This window comes from Aphelocoma coerulescens, chromosome 3 (genome assembly GCF_041296385.1).
Source record: "Aphelocoma coerulescens isolate FSJ_1873_10779 chromosome 3, UR_Acoe_1.0, whole genome shotgun sequence".
Taxonomy (NCBI): Eukaryota; Metazoa; Chordata; class Aves; order Passeriformes; family Corvidae; genus Aphelocoma; species Aphelocoma coerulescens.
In genome coordinates this window covers 92,022,364-92,047,080 of record NC_091016.1, presented here as the reverse complement: position 1 = coordinate 92,047,080, position 24,717 = coordinate 92,022,364, and the positions used below count along the sequence as shown (strand labels likewise).

General features: G+C 41.1%; 1 protein-coding gene across 1 annotated transcript in view; it reads left to right on the top strand.

The window, feature by feature from the left end:
- The first annotated feature begins 9,059 nt into the window (after positions 1-9,059).
- Positions 9,060-24,717, top strand: part of SH3BGRL2 (SH3 domain binding glutamate rich protein like 2) — a 38,958-nt gene continuing 23,300 nt past the window's right edge. The window contains exon 1 of the mRNA XM_069011275.1: positions 9,060-9,257. Coding sequence (XP_068867376.1) covers positions 9,213-9,257 — 45 coding nt within the window. The 5' untranslated portion in view covers positions 9,060-9,212. The remainder of the gene's footprint in view (positions 9,258-24,717) is intronic.

The following is a 24,717-nucleotide window of genomic DNA, read 5'->3' as shown; positions in this document are numbered from 1 at the left end:
TTCTACCAAGAAATATAAATAGCCTTGGTTCCTGGGGAAACTCACAGCACTGTTTTTGATCAGTCTCATGAGAAATTTGCCCTGAATACTTAAAGGGTTTATTCTTAAAACATGAATTCCACCCTGTGAGAGAAATTGTGTCATCAGCCATGATCTTTATTATATCCTAGTCCCATAAAAATCATTCTCATTGGTTCAACATCTATGTTGAACCAGATGCAATTCCAGACTAACAGGTGACACAGCCCAGCCTTGGAAGTGCCAGCAACATGGAGACAGAAAGAAATTACCACAGGTAAAGCTGAATCTGAGTAAGATGGAGATGTCTGTAGGTATGAAGACCATGTCTAACATTTATTTACTGATTGTCATGCTTAATGGCTACATCACAGAAAGTGACAAAATGGAAAGATCCTAAAAGAAATACTGCAAGAGGGACTGTCTCTCAGAAGTTGCTTTCAAGAAGATATGGAAGGTATATATGATCCTCTGATTTTCTGCCTGCTGCAGCTAGGTTGTCTGCAAAGGTCAGAACCAAGCCAGGTTTCTCTAGGCCAGTGTCTCACCACTGGGTCATGCAATAGAAGGTTTGTAAGGCTGTTGCCAGCCATATTCTAAAAAGAAGTCTGCTCTTTGCATTCATGATAATTCACAGTTGTTTCCCAGCCTGAATCTGCAACCCATCTTGTGGAGTATCTGTCTTTCATACAAAAAAATCGCATTTATTTCACTGAATGCTACTTGTCTGAGTGAGGTCTACTCAATGGGAATAAGGACTGCAGCTACAGGCTATAGTGATTCAATGGGGATTTGAAATGAAAGATTTGAACCGGCTCTGTGGGTATATGAAGCAATATTTTTCTCTTCCATGAAGTCTCCCATGAGGTCTTTGCTGGACCCTTGTTTGTCTTTGAACCCTGATGATGTGAGGGATCTCAGGAGGAACCCCTCACACTGGCCTCCAGTGCAGCCTATTATGTAGTTCAAAAACTCTGAGAGTGGGTCTGTCGTATGTCCTATTATCTGGATTCCATTGAGAAATATTGCATCCAGTTACAACACTATTGTGTTGAGTTTAATATTCCTCAGACTTTCCTAAACTTTAGTTATCATCACTAAAAAGCTAGTATTGAATCAAAGTTATCTCCTGTTGTTTTAAATAGAACTGTTGTGGTGGGGAGGGGGTTTACATGTTGAAAGTAGACCAGGCATCACAAATACTTACCCACTTTGAGCCTGATATAGCTATTATATCATATTTGTCCATTTGTGAACAAATTGTGGTCAAAAGACAACTTTCTGTATACAAATAAGGAAATTTTTACAATAAAGGCTTTTAAAATACTTCTTAAAATAGCTTCTTTCTCAGGAGTTTTCTAAAAGCAGCCTATGCTGACTATGGCTAAAACAGGTTGTGACTGGACAGGTATGCTCTCTAAAATAGGTTTAGCAGCATAGTTGCTTGGCTATATCTTCATTATTTATTTTATATCTGCTATTCTGAAAGTAATTTTAGTTCAGTCTAGCTGCATTTAGAAAAAAATCAATGGCAGATTTTACATGCTTGCCCTTGCCATGCCATTAGCAGAGCAGCAGACTTGACCCTGCTGGCTGGATGATGTCTGTTGCTTAGTGAAATAGAAAGTATGTATCTTGAGAAGACGGTTTTGATGAATCAAGGAAATAATATTTCTTGCAGCAAGATTAATTTTGCTAACCTCTCATAGCTTCTCATTTGGCTTGCCATGTTTGTTTTACAGATTTCCTGTGAAGACCAGTTGTGTGTCTTTCATCATCCTTTTCTAATTAATAAAAAAACCCCAAACAGGGCAGTACTAGCTTTTTGTTTTTACCATCCAAGTCGTGCTCTGAATAGTCTGGAAGCTGGCCTAAGCCGAGCCTTCACTGACAAAAGTCATACAAACTTACTGTGTCAACCAGCAGTTCTCCCAGCAGAAAAACATGGATGTAAAGAATGTCATTTTTTTTTTCTGCAAAGAAGAGATGGTAAGATCAAATGTGGCCAGGGATAACAGTACTGAGTTTTGTAGCTAACTTTTGGGAAGTGCTAAAAATTCCACTTAGCACTTTCACAACTTTACATTTTACAACTGAACAACAGTTGCAGGTTAATTAGTCCTCTATGGAAAATATTACTTTCCAACTGCTACCTCCCCAGTACCTTTATAGCAGGGGAAAATAAATTTCAGCTAGCTCTGAGCGTAGCAGCTGCACCAAAGATCTGATCAGGGAAAACATTGTGCACAAAACAGGACATGGAAATGCAAAATGTTACAAACTTCGGTCTACAAATCTAAAAGGAATAAACAAATACTAGCAAATTTTGCAGGGTTACACTACCAAAGAATACAAAATGTCTATCTACTTTGACAGGCAGGTCCGTGTTTGAAACAGTTTGGGTTGAGACTTGTAAGGTGATGCATGGAAGGACAGTGGTTTCTCTACCCATCACCTGACACACTATATGGTTTCTCATTTATTTGGCTGTCTTTTAGTTTGGCTTACACTGCCTCCTACATGTTCCTTTGTTCAGTGTATTGGTTGCACAGGTTGTATCTACACGAACCTGATGGTGCCAGGCCAGGCACCTGGTTTCCATTCTGTGTGCTCCTCCTCTCAATCCACATCTCTTCAGCTTCTGTTCAGGCAGTAAAGGGTCATCTTGGTTCAAATAGCCTATGACATTGCAATCACTTCCCATGTAGGTCAATAAAGCCTGTCTGCAGCACATCCCTAATCACTGCTGCCACTCTTTCCTTTTCTGCCTTCTCCCTTGACCAGCTTTAGCTCTCACTTGCTAGTCCCCTGTCCAAATTGGGTCATCCTCTCTCCAGTTTGATAAACAGGACCCATGTGCCTTCTCCATTCTTCCATTCTCCTTGGGCCCTGCCCAAGAAGCCAGCAATGCCCAATGTCAGGGCATCACTCCCCTGGTCTAGAAGAATTCCAGCAGGTTGGCTGCAGCTGTCTGCACTGCTTTTATGGAGTTAAATTCTTGCTGTTATGCCTCCTGTCTGTGGGGAAGGGCTCTGTCAGCTCTGTGTCATCTTCAGCAGAGAGATGGGCTACACCTGAGACAGGGTAGGGGCCAGCAGACTCCCGGGCCACCCACGCTGCACATGTGGACACCTTTGGCCTCTGAGATAAGGATTAACAGTGGGCAAAAGATTTTTTCCTGATGGCTCCTAAAGATCATCTCAAACCTGTGACCGAGTACAGTCTTGTGTGCCCTCAGTGGGAGAGTGGCCTCCATCTGTAGGCTTGAACCCATGCTTGAAATGCAGTGTACACATAATTATCTTCAAATTTACATCAGCTTTCCACGTTTGAGATGTTTCCCCACCTCTTTGTTCTGTGAAACTTCTAAAAAACTCCTAAATACTATAAAGATAATAACTATTCTTAGTTCATTTAGTGCATACACTTTAGGAAAGTTGCCAAAATTCATGTACTCAACTGCTCCTTATTCTCCACGAGATTACTCACTTTTTGTCCTGGTATATGTAAATATTATTGCTGATCCACTTCTGCATCCTGCAAGAAATGAGTCTTCTAAAGTGCCTTGTCAGACTGGAACTGAACAGATATGGGAAAAGAGCTGAAAAAAAGCCAAAATGAATGTGGTGGTAGATTGTTTTTCCAAGGGCTTGGCAGAAGGTTCCTCCTGGAAAGGGCTGGCAGGAATGTAATGCTCTATGGCTGCTCTTTGAGTGCACTTCACATCTTGAGTGATTTAGGTTTCATTGGAACTGCAGATGGGGAAATGAGATTTGTGGGGGCTTTCATCCCTCATCCTTGTGCAATAATGTAGATTACTAAAGGTTGTTCAAATTAGCAGAAATACAGATACAAACCTGCTGAACTTGACATTGTTGGGCCTGATTTATTTGCAGTATCTTGTTCTGAAAGTGTAGACAGCGTAGAAGGCTCGACACTGACCGAAACCTGCCTGGATTCCTGCTCCTCAGTCAGAGCCACCAACTTCAGTAACAGTGGATCTTTAAGGACACAAGTAGAAAATGAACTCTAGAACTTCTTACACAACGTAGCTGTAAGTTTAAGGAATGATGAATGATTTAATAGAGAACACAAAAGATGTTTAAATCTCTGGGTTCAGTTGACTGAGCAAGTCAAATGACTGACCTATATCAGATGTGGAATTTCACATGAAAATATTTTTCTTTCCAAAGGTCCTTAGTATTAGGAATTCATGGAGAGAATCAAAGCAGCCACAGATACTAAAACTAGTCATGTTTCAACTAAAGAGCAGCAGATTGTGACTTCAGCTAAAGGGCAGCAGCTGAGAAGAATGGACTCATACAGCTTTGTAATTATCCAGGTACATTCAGATTTAAATGACACGAAGGAAGGTTTACTCAAGATCCCTGGAATCTTTTTTTTTTTATTATTTGTTTGGGTTTATTTTCTTCTGTCTGCTATAGAGATGGTACAGAAATAATTCTGAAATGAAGAACAGCTGTACCTCTGCTCTCCTCAACATGCCACAAATTTATAAATGTAAGAATCAAAACCTTTCTCAAAATTGTTCCAGCTCTGTCTCTTCCCAAGAACCTGCTTTAACACGTGGGCTTTGTAGTAGCTTCAGAGTAATTCAAGTCAAAAGAGAAGGAGCTTTATCTTGGGATGTTATCTCTAAAATCTGACTGTGGGGAAAGCTGAGAAGTGCCCTGAATACAAACCTCTGGCCACAGTGAAGGTTCTGGAAGGAACAGAGTCTTGCATGAAACGGAGTTTGTTGTTGAGAAACATCAATGATTAATAAAACATCCAAAAAAAATTTGCAAAGGATAGAGTGATCTTGATCAGGAGCCGCTTGACCTGTTGTGCATGTAGAGGAGGATTCATAAGAGTATGCATAGCCCACAGCTGCAGGCATTTAAGCACAACTGAGAAAATGTACCCTGGAGGTTACTTCTGTGAATAAAACAATACCTTAAAAATGCAGTGGCTTCTAGGATGTATGCAGACAATCAGGCTCCAAGCAGCATTGTCTCATATGCTTTCAAACTGTGTCTGGACAAAATGTTTATGGGCTATCAGCCACCATGCCGAGTGCCATTACGCAACAAGAGAAACAGTCCTGTACTTACATCACGTTACTTTGGCCATTTGGTATGGTTTAGAGTCTTTAAGTTATTTTTCTCTGCTGTTCTGCAGTGCAAGAGCAGGTGATGATACTCTGTAGCTCTGTTGAAGCTGGAGCATTGTGTTTTCTCTACCCTTTAACTACATTTTCTGCTCCGTACCATGACACATTTCTACCAAAAAAGATTGATCTGAACTGTCAGAGCTTTTAATGGCATTCTAAATCTGTAATTTTCAACATGTTTTGATACTTGGAATTTTTAAAAAGTGATAAAGACCTCTTTAGAAATTTAAAGTATCTGGTCTGTTGCAGAGTCTATGAGACTTCACTGTTTCTTAGCAATATTTCACAGAACCCAGAGAAATAATTGATTGGTACCAGCAACCCACAAACCAGAAAACTTCTAAAATGTCTCAGACAGACTGCTTCTTTCAGGTGGAAATAAAGCCATCTTAACCATTTTTTCAATCCTGAACATAACATTCTGTTTCTCCCATATTTTTATCCTATGCCTGTTGTATCTTGCTATACAATCATCTTTTATCCTAACTACAATGTTCTTTATTCAAAGTTGTACTTTTATACTTCTGTTTCCATATACTCGTAAGCCTTGGTTTTGTGTGTACTTTGTTACCTTAGCAGCAGTAAAGTTCTGTTTAATCTTCCATGAAGATCTGGCATAACAATGAATCATTCTTACCACAAAATCTTTAGAAACTACCCCTGCCCCCCATAAATTCACATTGTCAACTCCAGCCTTCCTGTACCTCCTGTAAACATGGGAAACGGCTCATAAATCATTTTAGCAATGTTTTTAATTTATTGCATTTCTTCTACTTAACTAAAAGCTCACACCATTTTGTCTTCAAGTGTCCAGAATTGTACAATAGAAATGGAGTTAAAAGCATGGCCTCAGGACATTTATCAGCAGCAGCTGCAGGACAAAGGGGATGTCCAGTCTTAACCTGTACACCACCTGGGAATGCAAAACATCACATGGTGTTGGCCAGTAGGTTTTACACTCCACAGAGGAATAGTTCTCTGCTTAGGAGCCACATAAAGTAAGAGGCTGCTCTACAAGGTTCTCAGTGTAATGTTTATTTTTCCTAACTTTCTGGTTTACTTCCACAATGAACTAGCTTCTTTATGCGTATGGAAAGATTGGCAAAAGAGAGACATGAGAAAGCTGTCTGGATTTTCAATGCCCACATTGCATTAAAGTTGATACTGAAAAGTCATAGGTGCAAAATTTTTAGCCCAAAATATTATAAATATACTTTAAAAATTGAGAATTACAAGAAAATTCTTTGAAATACAGGCTGAGATTGTTCAAAATCAGTTCCAAAGACTGTTTGAAAGGATGCTAAGTTGTTGCATTTGTTTTCAAGTTGAATGTGGGCAGGGAGCCCCCAGCTCTTTGATGATTTCTCTAAATACGTGTGGAATAAAGATGCTGAAGCTTTGGCTAAAGCTGTTTCAAGTGTGATAGAGGGAAGATCTTCATGAGCTCTGGTACTTTAGCTCAATTTGAGTCTGTCAGCTCTGGCTATGAGTTTAGCTGCTCAGACTCTGTTTTGACATTCAAACTGTAGGAACCTATCAACCCAAGGGCTGCAGGAACAGAAGGGAGACTCTAAAAACAATAAAAAAAGAAAAATGTGCATTGTCTTGTCTGTCATTTTTTTCCCATAGCTTTTGAGAATTTATGCAGCTTATAAACACTGTCGAGTGAACTGAAATGAAAGTTGTCTGTTTTCCACATGGGAAAGGAGACTAAATCTGTAGCTTTTGGAGCAAAGAAAATAGAGGATTCTTATAGGAAGAGGAAACAATCTTAAGTTACAGTTCTCACATTCCCATTAGAATTCTTAATTTTCTTATTTACAGCTCATGCTTTTTCCATATAATGCCATTGCCACATGCTTTCTCTAGGTTACTGGTTACGTGTCAAGGCTGTCTCTGAGATGTAGGAACATTCTTTTCTTCTGTTTAATGAGAGTTAAAGATGTCCAGCACCCTTCAGAATCAGTCTTGCTCTTTTTTTCTGCTTTGCTGTATTTATGAAATATATTAGCAAGCAGGAGTTAGTAATATTATAGTTAAAGCTACATATTAGTGCTGTGAGCGAATCATGTACAACCAACTGCAATGAGTTGCCCTGATTTTATCTGTTTCATAAAATGGGAGTACAGCCAAAACAGAATATTAAACCAAATATTTTCTAGTAGTGAGTAAACAGAGAAATAAGTAGAAAGTAAGAACCTCCACCTTTTAAAGAAAACTTCAAGAAATACAGGAAAATTTGTTGTCAGAAATAATCCTGAAGCATGAAGGAAATTCACTGAGTATGGTAATGGGATTTTTCCAGCAGATTCCTGTAATTACTCACCTATCACAGAATTTTAACAAGTTACTTGGTGTTGCCTTATAAACCAACATAAAAACAAGTTTGTCTCCTTTGATGCTTTCCCTGGTCATTCAGCAGCAATTAAACAATAAACACTGGTCGTTCACTGGTTTGTGGTTCCCACATTAAAAGTTATGCTCAAGTGAAGACAGGAGCACTGAAGCCAGAAAATCTTAACCTTTGTACCTAAGTGTACTCCAATAAAGTTTACTCTCTTTATCTTTCAACAAGCACTCTCACAAAACCAAAGTAATGCATAAATCTTTCCAAGATTGCTACTTGAATTCCCATTTTAGGTCTTTATATTCCTGATATTAAGCTTCAGTCCAGAGGACAGTGAAATCAGTGGAAATCTTTCCAATGACTTCCACAAGATAAATCAAGCTCTAAGAGAACTCTGAGTATTATATGGCTCTTGCTAGGTACCTTCCCCAGGGAATTCAGGATTTCAAAATAAATAATATTAAAATGTACAACAAACTTTAAGGACATATTTAGCAGCAAGTCGAGGTCTGTGCACTGTCTGAACAGTGGAAATTCACTGAGGGCAGTGGCAATGCAAAGGTGCGAAGGAGGATGACACAGCACACTTCATCAGTGGGTGAAACGGTGGGAAGTTAGAGGGAATGAGTAACCATCTGGCTGCGTGCAGGGAAGTAAGAGGATGAGGGTTATGACTGTAGTAACATCGGCTATGTGGTTCTTGACTTTATTTAAAGGCAGGCTGCATCCTCACAGACCCAAAAGCTGATGAGGACTGAGTTCCCCTCGGTCACTTGCAGATGATCTGAGTGATGAAGGGTTATTTGGGGTTATCTCCTTATCCTGATGATTAATAGCATCTGTTCCACAGCTGATAATACTGGGAACTGTACATCAATACCAGGGAGTGAAAATGGGCAGTGCTGTTTAACTCCTTTGGGATATATGGCACTCTCGCCCAGTGTCCTACCTGTCCTGCATTGTCCCTGTTGCTTGCCTTGACAGGAATGCCGGTCCAGAACGGCTTCATTTTCCAACCCTTTGCCGCAGTAAGCAGCGACCAAGGGGCCAGACCCGGACCGAGCGGATCAGATCCGCATGGGGTGGGAGGACCAGGAGCAGCCTGAGCTGGGAGCGAGGAGTAGCCCTCGTGGCGGGGGTGGGGAGCAATTTCAGGCGTTGTTCACTTCGGCCCGTGGACAGCGCACCTGGAGGGCGGCACAAGCCCCTCTCAGCCTCTCCAAGACGCACGATGGCACCGGGCAGTCCCGGGCGCTGGGGCTCGGCAGCTGGGGCGGGCAGGCTACCGCATGCCTCCATTTCCCCGGCAGCTGGGGGCGGACAGGCTCCCTCCTGGCTTCGTCCTACGGCTGTCCCCGCCCGGGGAGGACTACAGCGCCCGTCGGTCCCTGCGCGCCGCCCACACACTCCCGCCTCTCGCCCCTATCGCTGCCTCCTGCCAGCCGGTAGCCGGACCCGGCTCGGCGAGAGGGGCTGCGCTCCCCGTGCAGGGCCGGGCCGGGCAGGGCAGGGCCGCGCAGGGGAGGGGTGCTGCGGGCGGGCGGCGGCCATCCTCGGGGGCGGCGGCGGGGTGGAGCCGGGCGGCCCCGGCCCCGTCCCGTGCGGGGGAGCGGCTCCTCGCAGCCTCGCTGCCGCGTCCCGACCGCTCCTGTCTCCGCGGCTCATGAGGTGAAGATGGTGATCCGCGTCTTCGTCGCCTCCTCCTCGGGCTCGGTGGCGGTGAGTGGGGGCGAGCGGCGTGGAGGAGGGAGAGGCGCGGGGCCGCCGCGGGCAGAGCTCAGCCTGCGGGGCCGGGGACTGCGCGGGGCTGGCAGCTCGTCCTCCCCGCGCTGCCCAGCCTGCCCTCGGCTCCGAGCTTGTCCCCGCACGCCGGCACGGACCCCAGAGTCCGTCCGTGAGCTGCCCTGGAACGCGGCGCTGAATTTGCCGCGGTTGCGTGTGCGGTGGGGGCGGAAAAGACAACTCTCCTCCGCAAGGCTGCCGGAGCTTAAGTAGTTCCTAAATTGCCTTTGACAAACCAAGCGCCCCGAAACCTTCGTAGGGGACTAATCTTGGGTGTGTTTAAAGGGTCTTAGAGGTTACTAAGCGGGGCTAAACTTTCCCTCTTGGGAGGCGATCAGTGCCGCGGTGCAGGGGAGACCGTCCCGAGGGGAGCCGAGCCGGGCAGGTGCGATGCCTCGGTGCCTGCCACCCACGGCAGGCTGGACAGGTAAATACAAGGAGAGCCTAGGGACAGACTTCAGGCCACCAGCACCTCTCTGCATTAAGAAATACTCTGGAATAGGTGCAGCTCTTCTCAAACTCGCTTTTGAAGGGCATCACTGCGTTCTCTGTTTAATTGAAGCTCGTACATCATTTTCTTGTTAAATTAATTACGCATGTGACCTATGAATTTCCATATTTTCATATAAAGTGACAGCTTTCTGTTAAGGAAATCTGGGCGTGAGCGTCCTACTGAATTCGTTCTTAAATAAGAAACATCAGAAGGATTTAGGTATAATTAATATTCTTTATGCTTCAGCAGTGAAGACAGCTGCATTTTTTGTGTTGCGAAAAGACGTAGCACTTTCTTATCTGAAGGTTTATTGTGTATTCAATTCCTTCAGCCTTTTACTGTGTGGATCTAGTTTTCAGTTCAGTGGCATGATGACAGGTATGTGTTCTGATATGTTTTGGCATGAAGTGTTCAAAATGCTTAGTGGCTGTATTACAGCTAATAAAAACTAATTATCCATTTCAGTAGCCAACTGAGTAAACACAGCATCTTCAGAACTCTATAATCCATGTCCATCAAGCATCCATAAGAGAAACATCTTCCCTGCATGGGCAGTTGGTTCATGCTGTAGTAGGTTAGTTTTAGTTTCTGTTTCATGCCTCATGGGCTGAACAATATACACAGCTTTGTGTTTTGTTTTTGTTGGAGGGGTAGAAAAGCACCACAATAGTTTGCTCACCCACATCTCCAGTCTGCAAGGAGGTTACTGATAGGAGTTTTTGATTCTTCTCTCTCCTTACCCTGTCTGCCTGCAAGGCACATATGCAGTTAGCAGAGCAAAATAACCCTTTTAACTATCTATTAACCCAGCAAACCAAATCTGAGTTTGACAAGCAGTTTAAATTGCACATCTGTTCTCTTGCTGACTTTTTTTCTGGGTTGGACAGCAAGAAGATGACAGAATATGGGTAACAGTTTGCATGCTGGTGATAGTAAACTTTGTTCATCTAGACAGCAGTACATCTGAGTGCAGCCTAAAGACCAGAACAGATGATTCAGTGATTGAAGGTACTGTTATAAAGGGCCAGAGCTGTGACATACCTTTTTTTCTTTCATCTGTGTTATCACAGCATTTAAGAACTTTAATGATGCGCTAGGTTCCTGCTGTTCTCAGTGTTGCATCATGGAGGCTTTTCTATTTTCTGTGGGCCTTGCAGGGGATGTCCTTAGATCTGGGCTAAGTGATGGAGGAAAACGACAAAGAAAACACTATTATTAGCTAGTTATGTGGGAATCTGCATCTGGAGAAGAAGGTGGTTACTGTATTTCATGTCTCTAAACAGTTTTAAGGGAAGTTTTAAACTTATTATCATCCTTCTAGAACTAACATTAGTGAGAGGAAGCAAAAAGTGTTTTAAGTCAAAGTTGTCATCTCTTCCAGCCTTCAGCACTACATCAGCTATTTTTTGGGATGTGCAATTCACGAGACAAGATTATTTCCCTGTCAAGAAAAATGAGTGCCCCATATAGATCCTATTCTCTCTCCTGCTAAAAATGTCAGAATCCATGTTTTAATTTCTACCTGTAGGTCAGCTTGAGTCAAATTGTAGGCTAGCTGCTTGTAAGAATGGATGTTTCTCAGATTAGTATCTGACCTGCTGTAATCGACCAAAAACTTTTACATGTAATACCGACTGACAAAAACAAGCAGTGTCATTGTGACATAATTAATTTTCCCAGTCTCTCTAGACATACTTTGTTAAATTACTCTTTGTTTTAAAATGGAAAGTCCATGTAGTCTCTAGAGTAAGCTTTTGTTTTGGCAAATATAATGAGCTAAACTCTTTGTGTATGACTCCTTCTGAAGTCTTCAGAATATCCTGGTCAAATGACAGGCATTTGGCTAACCTATGACAAATGTTCCTGAGGAATACACTGGTTGTCTACTCAGAAAAGGGTTTAGCTTGCATAAATGTACCTTTCTCTGGAAACTACTAAAGTATTTATTGATCTCAATACTTGGTGTAATTTGTTTTATGCTAAAGAAGATAAAAATATATAATTGTCACACATAATTCTAAGAGTCTAGTGCATAAAGCATTTTGAGGGTCATTCAAAAAAATGAGAAAAGGAAGTAATTGAGGGGAATGAGAAGGAACCAAGAATAATGTGAATTTTCCCTTCATTTGGTTTCGGAGTTCTCCCTGCAGCATCTTCCAAACATCTGAAAATTTTTAGACCCCCGAGAGGTTAATGGTAGTAACTGCTTTTTATTTGTTTAATAAAACTTGTGACTAGAAATGCTTCATGAGCTTAAAATAACTCACAAATCCCAAAATGCAGTTGTTGCTTGAGTGGAAACGTTGATCTTCAGTGTTTAGGGAAGCTGGACTGTGGGTTTAGCCTGTAGGGACGCTGTAGAGAAGTTTCTGAGATCTTCTTGTGGGAAGGGAGGAGAGAGGCATTTGTGCGTGTGAGTACATTTCTAAATCACGTCGTGTTGTTTTAAGCATGAATTAGGCAGATTGAATTGAATGGCAGTGCGAAGCCTCTGAATAGGCAGGCAGGCATGTTTCTACAAGCCTTACTGTCTCTGTCTCCTGCTCTTTCTGACCTGAATTTCTACTTGTGTTGGTAAGCCGTGTCTCGAATTCCATGCACTTCTTTGTAGGGCTGGGGAGGCAGGCTTTGCTACTCCTCCCTGATAAGGACAATCAATGTTCTTTTGTGCCTAAGAGAAAGGTTACTTTAAAAGTAGCCTTTACTTTTCTCCCTCAGCAGTGCTTCACTGTTTTCAGGAAATAGTTTATGCCTGTGTTTTTCACCAAATCATTCCAAGGTGACTGTAATTTTATGTGTTTCACTTTCTCCAGTCTATCAATAAAAATTTACACTTGTGCTACTGTACTATGTATGGACTCATAGTTAAATGGTTTTCAGTGTTAAAGCAGCTCTACCTTTGTCAGGAAGGTGGTAGTATGAGGTAAATAACTTTAAGTCTGGAATTCCTACAGTTATCTAGAAATGCCAAACCAGAGAAGACTTCAGTTTTGCAGTTAGAGGACTGAAGATAAGGTAAGGGGAATATCACTGAAGAGCTATCAAATTATGGAGAAAGTTCAAACAACGGCCTCATTTGTACTTTCTCCTTTGTGGTATTAATTAATTGAAGCTTCATCTGTTGAGCTGAACAGATCATATGGGGGAATTAGGGAAATAATGGCACAGCAGCTAAAATCTGCTCTGACTAGTGAGAGATGTGAAACACTTTCCCATTGACATTTTTGTATGTTCACAAGATGAGAAAAACATGCTACTGAAATGAGTTCATTTTAGTGCACAAAGATAAGTGTTGCTCAGCCACATTATTCAGGAGAACATGTTTGGGAGGACACAAGAGTTTGGGGAGGAACAGCAACAACGTGAAAAGAATAGACTTTTTAAAATGACCAAAACTTGGACTTTGACTCTTGTGACTGAAGAGGATTATGGATTTTTTACTAGGAAGCTTGATAAGATGGGTGCAGTTATACTTAAATTGTTTCTATAGCAAATATTGGTTTTATGAGACTAAAGCTCTGCTTTTGATTAAGCGTATTATGGAGGTCAAATGAGTTGGATTTTTTGTTTCCTGTTTTGTTTCCTTTAAATCACATTATAAAACATTGGAATGTCAGAATAATTGCAGTCATGTTTGTTTGGTTCATGTGCTGTTGGGTAATGCAATGAAGACAAATACAGTGCTAGCATTCTTAAGGATAAGCTGGTTTCCGATCGATGATGAACTTCAACTCCACCCTTGTTTGCAAAAAGTCATTGTAACTCAACATTTCTTACAGGACTTCTCAGAAAGATTGTGCTTCTTATTGGAGGTGTGGAATAAGTTAACTTAGAATATGTCACTTCTAGAATATCCACCATCTGAACTTTTTTTTTTTGCCTCTCTTCACCCCAAAAGCACAAACGGTCAAAACTCAAAGTAATTTGGTTGAGTGATACAAGTGCCTTTTGAGACAACAGTATTAGTTATGGTGGTCATTTGGGAGGATTTACAACTTGTTGCATGTGATTTACCGAAGTTCAACTACCTATAATGTAAAATAATAAGCTTTGTAAATTATAAATATTATCATGATTTTTTAATATTTGAATTTTGTAAAATCAGATCAGAGCAGCAGGTAAGCTAGCTTTTCAGAAATGAGACAATAATCTTTATACTTAGAAGTGATCCTGCAATATTTACATGGGAAGTAGCAGTATTTTAAGTGCTTAACCACAGTATTGTCTAACATCTGGCAGCATGCTGAGGATATACTGGTTGGATTGGATCCTCAAAGCCCGATTTATGAATCCCACGTGTGTCAATTCACTTGTTCAAGGTGGTGGTGCTTTTGGCTGTGCACCTACAGAGCGCTGCTGTGAGCACAGGAGTGATACTGGAAGAAAAAAGCTGGATCTTTGCTCAGTGACTGGTCACAAAGTGTATCCACATCTTGGACATTAGCAATTATATGAAGACCATAGGAGAGATCTGGGGAGTTTCTGGATCTAGTCCCTTTGATGAACAAAATTAGTTCCTTCATCCTTCCTCAGGTTTGTTATTATCAGGTCAGGTGGCTCATACTCATCTTTGCTGGCTTCTGTCAGTCCTATTTTGCAGGGTTGTGGCATAGGGAGCCTGAGAGCGTCACTCGTGACTGTGAATTCTGTGAGGCAGGGAGGTCAGTGCTAAAGGCTTTTGCTGGTTTTCACCTTAAGGACTGACTATCTGTGGATCTAGGTTTCAGGTCTGTATTGCAAATAAGTCTAAACTCTAGTTGCATTCGCCTGCCTTGTGATGGAGAGAACTGTGAGCCTATGAACAGCAGTTCAGATCGCTTAAGGAATGTGTTCAGGAGGGAACTGAGTGTGAACTCTAGTCACAAGGATGCCAGTTGAATTTGTGTATGGTTTTAGTACCTAACTGTTGCACCATTCTTGTATGCTCTAGTGCTTTTCAAATATTTGCATTTCTTCTTGGCAGATAGATCATGTCAGAAATAATGCTACTTTAAAGAGCATGCTTTGGACTACACAGAGTCATGTGCAGTAGGATGGTTACTGACCTTTGATTACAATTAGCTGTAATAAAACTTCAAAGGAGGTATTGTTCTGACTGAGGTTATGAAGACTTTTCCCCTTTGTTTTTCTGTGGAGTACAGCAGTATCAATGTGCAAGTCCCCAGATGGGCATACTTCACTGATGGTGACATGTTCTCCTTAATTTTCCACCCATATTGTTAAAGTCTAGAAATTCTTTTTCCTGACTCTGATCATAGTGCCAGTGAGTGCTGGATGTTGCATATAACTGAATTTGATTATAATAAATGAAAAAGAGTGTTGAAGTAAAAGCTAACTCACATGTAATTTGTTAGTACAAATTACTCAGGAATGTCCAGAATTTGGGAGTTGAGGAAAAATAGCATTTAAGGAAGTTCTTCATTGTATAAAATCAGTATCACTTTTGTGTTTATCAATTTGAGCACAGCTTGAAGATAGAGAATTGTCACTGAGCTGGTAACCCAGATTGTATCTCTTTACTAACAGGTACACCAAGGGCAATAGCTTCCTCACCTGCAGCTTCAAGTGTTGGCCCCCTCAGGGAGTCTGTCCAAAAGGAAATGCTGCAATCTTTGTTTTCCTTTCAGTGTGGAAGCTTGCTGAGAAGAGTAATGAACACAGAAACACAGTACTTCCTGGAATCTGTTCCTAGTTGAAATCTCCTGTATCCGAAAAACCATGATCATGTTCCAGTATGTCAGTGTTTTTTAACAGCTTAATATTTTAATAAGTTTTACAGAAGACAGTTAACATTTTGCAAGTCCCCTTAGTTGGCAAATTTCCTCCTTGGTGAGGTGAGGATAAATGTAGAGGTGGTGGTAGTGTTTCTTACCTGTGTCTGTCAATGAAAACAGCCTGCAGATAGCTGCCAAAGCTCAGAAGAGCTTCCGAATTCCTCAGTAGCTGAGAGGTTGTTTCCATAATCTTCTCTCCTGGGGTTGGTATGTTGTTTGGCACCCGTTGGATGGGCAGATCAACTCAATTCAGAAACCTAAGTCACTGTTGCCTGTCATTTCTGAAAACATCAGATTTCATTGTGTCTCATGTAGATGAGCAAAGTGTGACCTGATCTTTCAAGGAATGACTCAAAGTTGTTGGTGACTGAGCAGAAGCAGTGACTGAAATACAAACATTGTACAGGCAATTCATTTACCATAGTTTATCTTATTGCAAGAGAACACAGATACTAAACTTCTTTTCTTATGTGGGCTGTAGACCTCCATCTGTGAAGTATTTTGGGGTGAAATCTTTTAAATCTGTTCAAAGCTATGGCAGTCCTTCCATTCAGGTGTGCTACTTTACTGTAAGATATTTATCACCATTCTGATGGGGCTGAGTCTAAAGCATGTGTGTATCCTCCTTTTGTGGTCATAAGAGCTACAATGATGAGGAACCTTCTCAAAACAAGTTATTTCTATCTCATTAGTGGGAGAAGGGAAAATCAATTTGATTTTACATCAGTAAACAAGCTTATTTAGTCTAAATTTAATATTGTACTTCACTATAATTTAATTTGGTGCAGAGAAAAGGGAGTAACTGTCTTGCTAGCTGGTTTCTGAAGAGAAGTTCATAAGAGATGCAGGTTGTTGGGACAGTCATGTGAATCATCAGTGACAGTACTCCCTTCTGCTGCTGCCCATCTCCCTTGGGTAGGACAGACCTTGTCTTCACAGTTAGGAGTTCCAGGGTTTGTTATTGTTGGTTTTGCTGTTCTATCCCTGGATAACTAATCCCTATCATTCCTACTAAGACAATACAGGAAAAGACAAGATGTTTGTTACTTTATTGCAAGGAATAAAGTTGCAGAAGTTAGTGCCTGGGAGTGATATTTGCATATGGGTAAACTTGCATTTTGTTTGAATGTGCATATGTAGATATGTACTTTCACATGCATACACATATATAGAAAGATACAAATATCCATATATGTATATATGTGGATATGGCTATATATATATGTTTATGTATGTATACTTGAACCTTTGCATCACTTATAGATGCTAATTATCCCTCAGTAAAAATAAACCACTGATTTTAGTGTTCCCAGAAGAGAAATAAAGTCCTGGTGCCTTTAGGATGCTCAAGATATGTCAGCACCTGTTGGGGCTGTGTCAAAAATGCCTTCTCCTTTATCTCAGCTGTGGATGTCTATCTTCAGTGTAAGCTAGAGGGCTGAAATCGTGGTGCTTGCTCACCTATCTCTATTATTCTATGTTATTCCATGTGTCTGGCCTGTACTTAAAAGCTTTGTTTATGTACCTTACTTCAGCTAATGAATTGTTTGCAGAATATCAGAATAGTTATACCAACATAAGATAGCCACTAATATGACTGCAGTGGAATAAAATAGTTCCCTTCCTACCTAGGAAAAGGTAACATCAGTGTAAACAATGTTACAAAGATTTTTATCTGACAGGGATGGAAGGGGCAGTTGAAGACCTCTGTGCTGGTAACTTCAAAGTTGCTCTTCTGCCTGTTGCAGAACTCCAGGCAGTTTCTGGCTTTCTGGATGTCCCATGGCATGGGATTGTTCTGCTGCAAACTCTGCCAGCAGGGTTACCCTCAGAGCTTTTGTTTGTGAGAAGAGACCTGAAACCATGAACCTGTGCTTCATATTAAATGGAAATCAAAACATGATTGTGTATGTTCCAGTCACATGTGCTAACATGCTTTCCCTTTGGCTTTTTGATTTTTGTGCTGTTAGAAAAAGGTAGAACATTGTTTACCTTCATATGTTGGGAGTTATGACCTGTTGTGATTCTTTTCACCAGTCTGTGTAGCACAGGTCCTCTGAACCCACTGGATAGGTCCCACTTGAAGCAAGAGAAAGTGACTCAGAAAAATTCAACAGAATTTAACAGTGTAAATTCTATTAAAACTTTCACAAGTTTGTTTTGTTTCCTGGCACTTTCATATGCTGCAGCGGATGATACTGGGTATTATCAGTGCTCTTAATGAATGATTATTTGGAACCATTTAATAGTAACATTACAATCCATTAAAGACTGGTTTCTTAATCTGTGTTTTTCAGAGAACATCAGGTGAATTTTTGTGTATCTTCATTTGAAAGGAAGCTTCCTTTGATCTGATGAACAATAGAGCATCAGCAACTGAAACCTGTCATTAAATTGCTGCAGGGTTAGTGGAATTATCATCCCTGTCCAATCTAAAGAACTGCAGTTGAAGTATGCATTAAACCTTTGATCTGGATCTGCATCTCCTAAGGTCAGACAGCCTTTCTGAAACATCTCTAATGAGTGATCTGATAGGTTTATGTAGAAACAGACAGGAGTGGCCTTTGAAGGATGTAGATAGCATCACATTCTTCAGTAGGAACCAGCTAGGAAGCTAAAATTAGTTAGAAAAGAGATACAAAACTAGTCTTTGATCAAAGAAGACAACTGCTATGATGGCCCTGATGTGCAAGCAGTCCCTTCCTGCTCAGTCAAACTGGCCTGCCTGCAGCAAGGTCTGTTTTCTAGTAAAGGTTTCCAGCATCAGGCCCCAGGGACTTCTGAAAGTCTGTGGGTTTATGCAGTGTGGTATTCAGCAATACCTTTGGCTATGTGGAGGTGACTCCTTTTGACCTTACAGGAGATGTGTCTGCAGTTTCTGGGATAACAATCAGATGGCTGCTGTGTTTGGGGATGCACCTCATCACTAAGAAACGGGTCTGCAGAAGTATAAAAGAAAAGAGAATTTACAGATACAGAGCTGCAAAAACACACAAGCTACACAGATATAGTTGCATTTGTTGAAAGAGAAATAATGTTGACATTTATTAATAAGGTTAGAAACCTTGTTCTGCTCAGTTGAGTCAAAGATAATTTTGTTACTGATCTGAATAATGGCAGTGGCAGTCAGCCCTGGTTTAGAAAATCCATCCTCCTAGTCTTACAAAAACATGAGAGAATGTTGCAGTAATATAGTCCAGTTTTATCTGAAATATGACATTTATCTAGAGCCACAAGTGCATTTTTCTGTTGCAATTTCATATAGTGCTGAGAAAACTGGTAAATATCCACAAAAACTTAGCACAATGAATTCTGAATGACTTGCACTGCTGTTACAGCTGTTATTATAAAGTGCATTGTCAGGGGTGTGTATATCTGTAGTTGGCAGAATGACACATCTGTGCTGTGTGGATAGTAACTGTCAGGAGAAAATAGCGAAAGCATCAACAACTTTATTTCACAAACTTGTTTCTGAAATTCTTGGGAGCTTGTTGGAATCATAGTATCTCCAGTTCTTTAAGTGAGAGAACGAGAATACAAGCATAGTCCTTTTTAAGGAAAGGCTAGATGTTTTTTCCAAGTGGTCAAGGGGACTTACCATTTCCCCAAATTCAGGAGCAGGATTAGTACCTGCATTAGAGAAATATGGCTGTGTTCATGTGGGAACACAAGGATTCTCCATTAAACCCAGCCTGCCACTGCAGGGCTAGACAGTACTGCAGTCCTCAAGCTTGCCTTGATGTGCCTTAACCCCTCTGCCATGCTGTCAAGGGACCATCTTACGGACCCACACTCTGCATCCACCAGCTCTTGTTCCAGAAGTAGCTGGAGCTGCAGTCAGATGTACCTGGGTCTTGGGCTGTGGGTCCTAAGTGACAAAATATAGAGGGTGCAGCTCATGGTTATGGTAGGAGATGGCCAGAAGAACTTGTATCTTGAGCTGACAGAACTAAGACCCCACCCAGACGAAACAAGGCTAATTATTTGTTCTGTCTCCTGGACTGCTAGGTGTTTTTATCCACTCTGATAGATAAATATTCCTATGCCACTGGGTTTTGATGCTTAAAGCTAATGAGAAGGAAGAAACGTGACCTACTTTTTTTAGTGCTGAAAATTTTCTTTTGTATCTCATTTGCAATATATCCAGAAAATACAGCTGGGAATGCTTTATTCATTGTGACAAAACAATGTGACTGATAAATACACAGAACTAGTTCAAACACTTTCTGTGTTCTGCTGACTCACCTCATCACAAAAAAAGTCAATTCTCTGTACTCATCTTCAGAGTTCAGGTGATAAACATGTTACATAATAGGAAATGTCTGTGAATGTCTTGTTAGAGGGATTTTTTGGTTTTAAACTTCTATTTTTCTTTGCAGAATTTAGAGTAGAATGGGATATTTCAGTTGGAAGTAATGTACAATGATCATCTAATCCAACTGCTTGACCACATCAGAGCTCACCAGAAGTTAATTAAAGCATGTTATTAATGGCATTGTCCAAATGTGTCTTAAACAATGACAAGCTAGGAAGCCTGTTCCAGTGTTTGACTACCTGTGAAGAAAGGCTTCCTAATGACAAGTCTGAACCTCCCTGACACAGGTATCACACATCTCATCACTGGATACCAGAGAAGAGACCAGCACCTCCCATTTCACTTCCCCTCCTCAGCAAGCTGTAGAGTCATGGAGTTGCCCCTCAGCCTCCCTTTCTCTGGACCAGACAAGCCCAGGGCCCTCAGGTGCTCCTTACAGGGCATTCCTTCCAGTCCCACCACCAGCTTTGTTGCCTTCCTCTGGATGCATTCAAGGGCCTTCACATTCTTCTTAAACTGTGGGGTCCAGAACTGCTCGCAGTACTCGCGGTGAGGCAGCACCAAGGCTGAATGCAGTGCGATAATCACCCCTCTGGATCGGCTGGTGATGCTGTGCTTGGTGAACCTCAGGATGTGGATCTCCGTCTTGGCTGCCAGGGCACATTGCTGAGTGTTAGAGCATTTGCTTGCTTTCCAAAACCTGCTTATAGAGCTGCTCTCTTTGTTGTTATTTCAGTGAACTTTAATTGATTACCAAATATTTAACAGTTTAAGAAAATAAAGAAACAAAAGGGATTAATCGTGTTTTACTTCCCTTCACAAAATCATAATTCTACTGAGCAATCTGATGCACACACCAAAGCGACATCTCTAAATCCCTGCAGATTTTTAGCTGTAGCAGTTTTGGACTCCCATGTGCAAGACACCAAACTATTCCCCACTCTGCTTTCTCTGCAGAACTGTGAGACTGAAACATCAACTTTCTGTTCATCAGTGCAGGCTGAGTTTCCAATAGTTTAGACTTGACAGTTCTCATCTACCTTGCTGAACTGGAGCTTTGCAGGGGAGCAAAGGATATTCCTCAGAATCAAAAAACTTGGAGAAATCAGAAGAAATAAACATGAATAAATGTAATATAGCATGGAGATCAGAGAAAAACTTGCATTTAGTTTGTAGGTACTGAAAAGTAGTTGAAATAATAAGGGTTGCAGTTATCATACTTGTATTTATGTGTTTGTATTTTGAAAAGGAAGATAGTTGTTGCTTGTTGAAAGGGTTTCTTTCGTGATGCAAAATACTTGCTATAAATATGCCACTGTGACAAAAGGGAGTAGTATGAGGATGAGTTAAAGGTAGAATGCTAAACAGGAGATTTAAATTATTCTCTGGCATCTATGAAAGGTTTCTGCAGAAAAAATGCATGAAAATGACACTTTCTTTTTAGCCACTCTCTTCAACTACTGAAACATATGGTAAATTGCAAACAAAAACATCTATCTATTGAAAGAAGTTAGCTGCCAGCAAAGATATGAATTGTTAACCTTTTGAAGCAATAGTCTACCCCTGCAGGATGGTTCCATCAGGAGTTCTTTATTCCTGAGGATGTTGTACGAATCCCTGACATCTTTCAAGCTGCTCAAAGTTTCTCTTGTCTCTTGTGCTAGCCACTAAGATCCTCAACTTTGTTTAAAAGAAAAAAAAAGGTCCTAATACATAATTCTAATAATTTTGACTTTTTGGCTCACTGTTGTCTGAGACATTTTTAAAATCAGATCAAGTTATGAGCAAGCTCTGGTAATGTAGCATCTGTTTTAGTTAGAGGTGAAGAACCGTAGAAGAACCAGCACGCTTTCCAAGTGTCCTCCCAAGAAAATACCTACGACTAGGAAAGATCCTGTACCTGTGGCAAAAATACCGTTTCAAGCATGCATTTTGTCAAATAGAAATGTTTTCAGGATAGTGTAGTTCCACAGAACGGAGCTCTTCCTGTAGGTTATGGTCTCAACTGGCAGCAGGCTTTGCAAGCTCCCCTGCTAGAACAACCAGCTTTGCATCCTGACCTTTAATCTGGCAGTCACCTGCTACTTGCCAGGCTGGGCAGGGAATCTTCTGGCTGTGTTACTCAGTCTGCATCGAGTCCTTTGGCTCTTAATCTGCCTCACTAATTTGGAGCTGCCTATACACTCAGTGAGGCTTCCAAGTTCTGGTTCAATTCCTGCTGCAAAATCTTCAAGTTTCACTTTGTTTTAGCCATTTTTTATTTCCACAGAAATATTTTTTAGTTCCACATTGATGCCATAGAAAAAATTCACACCATTAATTGGAAGGTAGATCCCACATCAATGGCATTCTTATTCTTTTGATGAGGAAGCAATGAGCCAAAATTTGAGGTTTGTAGCATCTGTTTTCCTGCAGTCCAGCAGAGACTCATGTGTAAGTGGATTTTCAACACTGTAAGAACACATTGTTCCTACTGCAATAAGAAAATGATGGAATCACTTACTTCATTTGTGTACATCAGTGGCAAGTCTTGTTTCCCAAAATACAGAAGAATTCAAAAGAAGTAGACTCAGGTATGACTTCAGAGACTTTTTCAGCTGCACGCATCTCAAAGGCACCCTGTGTGGCATTATCTCTAGGTGATTTTTCTGTAGAACATTCTCTGTTTCCTTTCTTGGTCTTTCCCCTTTTCCCATGTCTTGCATTTTTGTCTCTCCCTTTCCCTTTATGCTTACTGAAACCATACCTAGTAAACCCCTGAGCAAACTCCCATCATCTCGTGGTTTTGGCAGTGATAGTTGTATTTATACTTGCTAAAGACTCCTTTGTGTTTCAGTGTTACTCTGTTACTTGCAGAGAGAACAATGATTTCAGATAACCTGCCTTAAATAATAAACTTTTCCCTTCACCTTGAGATAGACCTATGTGCATACACAGAAATAGATTTAAATGCATTTATCACAGTGCAACATATGGCTAGGAAAATATGAGGCTAGCAGGCATTGGGCATGGATCAGTTTAACTGTCTTTGTAGCTTTATAGAAAATGTTTTCCTTTGCTCACTGCTCATGGTTAAGAGGCTGAAAAACCAAACCTGTCTCATATTTTAATTGCATTCCTTAAATACTGGATTCTTTTCAAAGTTACCATTCATACATTGCACAGAGGCAAAGGTATGCAGAGTCCTTGGCTAAATAGTGTCTCAGCAGCTCCCAGAGACCTGCAGACTGATTTTGCATAAAGCTGAACAGATTGCCCTCCCAGTTCAACAGAGTGTTTCATATTGTGTGTCCTTAATTATGTCTCTGTGTGCAAGCGGAAGGTTGCTGCTGGCAGGGGACCGGGGCAGTGCTGGCTGCATGTGGCCACTGTTCACACACCATTCTGTTTCTCTTCAGGTTGCAAAGTTCTGCGGTCAGTTTTTAGGATATTGAAACAAGGTGGGTTTTTTTTGAGGATGAAGTATTCAGGTGCTTTTAGCTATTTGGAGGCCTGTTATGAGAAGGCAGTATTTTCCTTCTCTCAGATGCAATGCGGTGTTTGCTACGGCAGAGAGCCACTCACTTTCCTTTTGGAAATAGTTATGCAGTGCTGATTTTTGTTTATTTTTCTTTTAAAATTTTCTTCTCTAATAACCTTCTTCTCTTCATCACAGCTTTTCATCCTTTTCTCATATGTACATAGCTGAGTAGTATTCTTCTGTTCCAAGAACAATGAATTAATCATATGAACCTTTGTAAAGTTGTCACAGTGCTGCCATTTCACTGCAATAAAAATTGCCAGGGGTCAGCTGTGCTCTCCTTTCCTAAGTCAGGCAAAGAAAAGAGAAATCTGGCTGAAAATCTCTGTCACTACAGGTCTCAAATGTAACAGGACCATGAGGATTTGCATTTCAACTTTGTGAAACCATGGGATAGTTTTTTATTGCTTCTTTATGAGAGCAGAAAGATAGAGGACACATAAGAAGAGGATGTGTTAACACTGTTTAAAATTCTGTTCCTTTACTGTGTTTAGGGCTTATATCTGTTTGTTAGAGCATAGTATCTCATTATCTGGGAGTGTATGTTAAGCCTCATCTGTGTGAGAAGTGAAGATAAGTAATCCTCTGCAGTAGCTATATTAACATTTGCATTTTACACTGCAGAAGTCCCTTTGGTTCTGTTTGCATGACTTGTAAAGACAGGGGCTCACATATAATATTTTCAGTTGTGGGAGTGAGTTGAGCTTGTGTTTATGTAACACAAATGCTGCTTATGCAGTTCATATTTCAAATACCTGTAACTGGTCATGCTTCAGCCACTGCTGAGCCATTTTCCTAGGATGCAGTTTTGTTACTGGTATAAACTGATGAGATTGTGGTGCTGACATTATTGATGCTCCTTCCCTTGTTCCCCTGGTTCCTGCATTATGCTTGTGCAAGGAAAGCTGCAGGAGCTACTTGGCAGGAGGGAGGAACATTGTGTCATTCCAGTGACAGCCAGTGGTGAGATCTGCTGAGTTGTATCATCAAACTGCCATTTTGTGTTTGGCCCCTGCCAAATGCAATACATTCAGTTTTTGGCTGAGTCAGTGGGTGGATAACGTGGCTGATGCATTTCTGGAGGGAGGGTAGGTGTGTGGAAAGAGTAACCAAATTAAAAAGAAGGAAGAAAATGAGCAGGACCATCACCATCTTTAGAGGCACAGGTGTGCCAGGCTGTGAAACAAGTATTTGGTGCGAACTTAGACATGCATTCAGTTTTTGTTTTTTAAATGTAAGGCTTCTCAAATGTGCTTGTGGTCTGACAAGCCAGCTTGGAAGATAACCTCATAAGG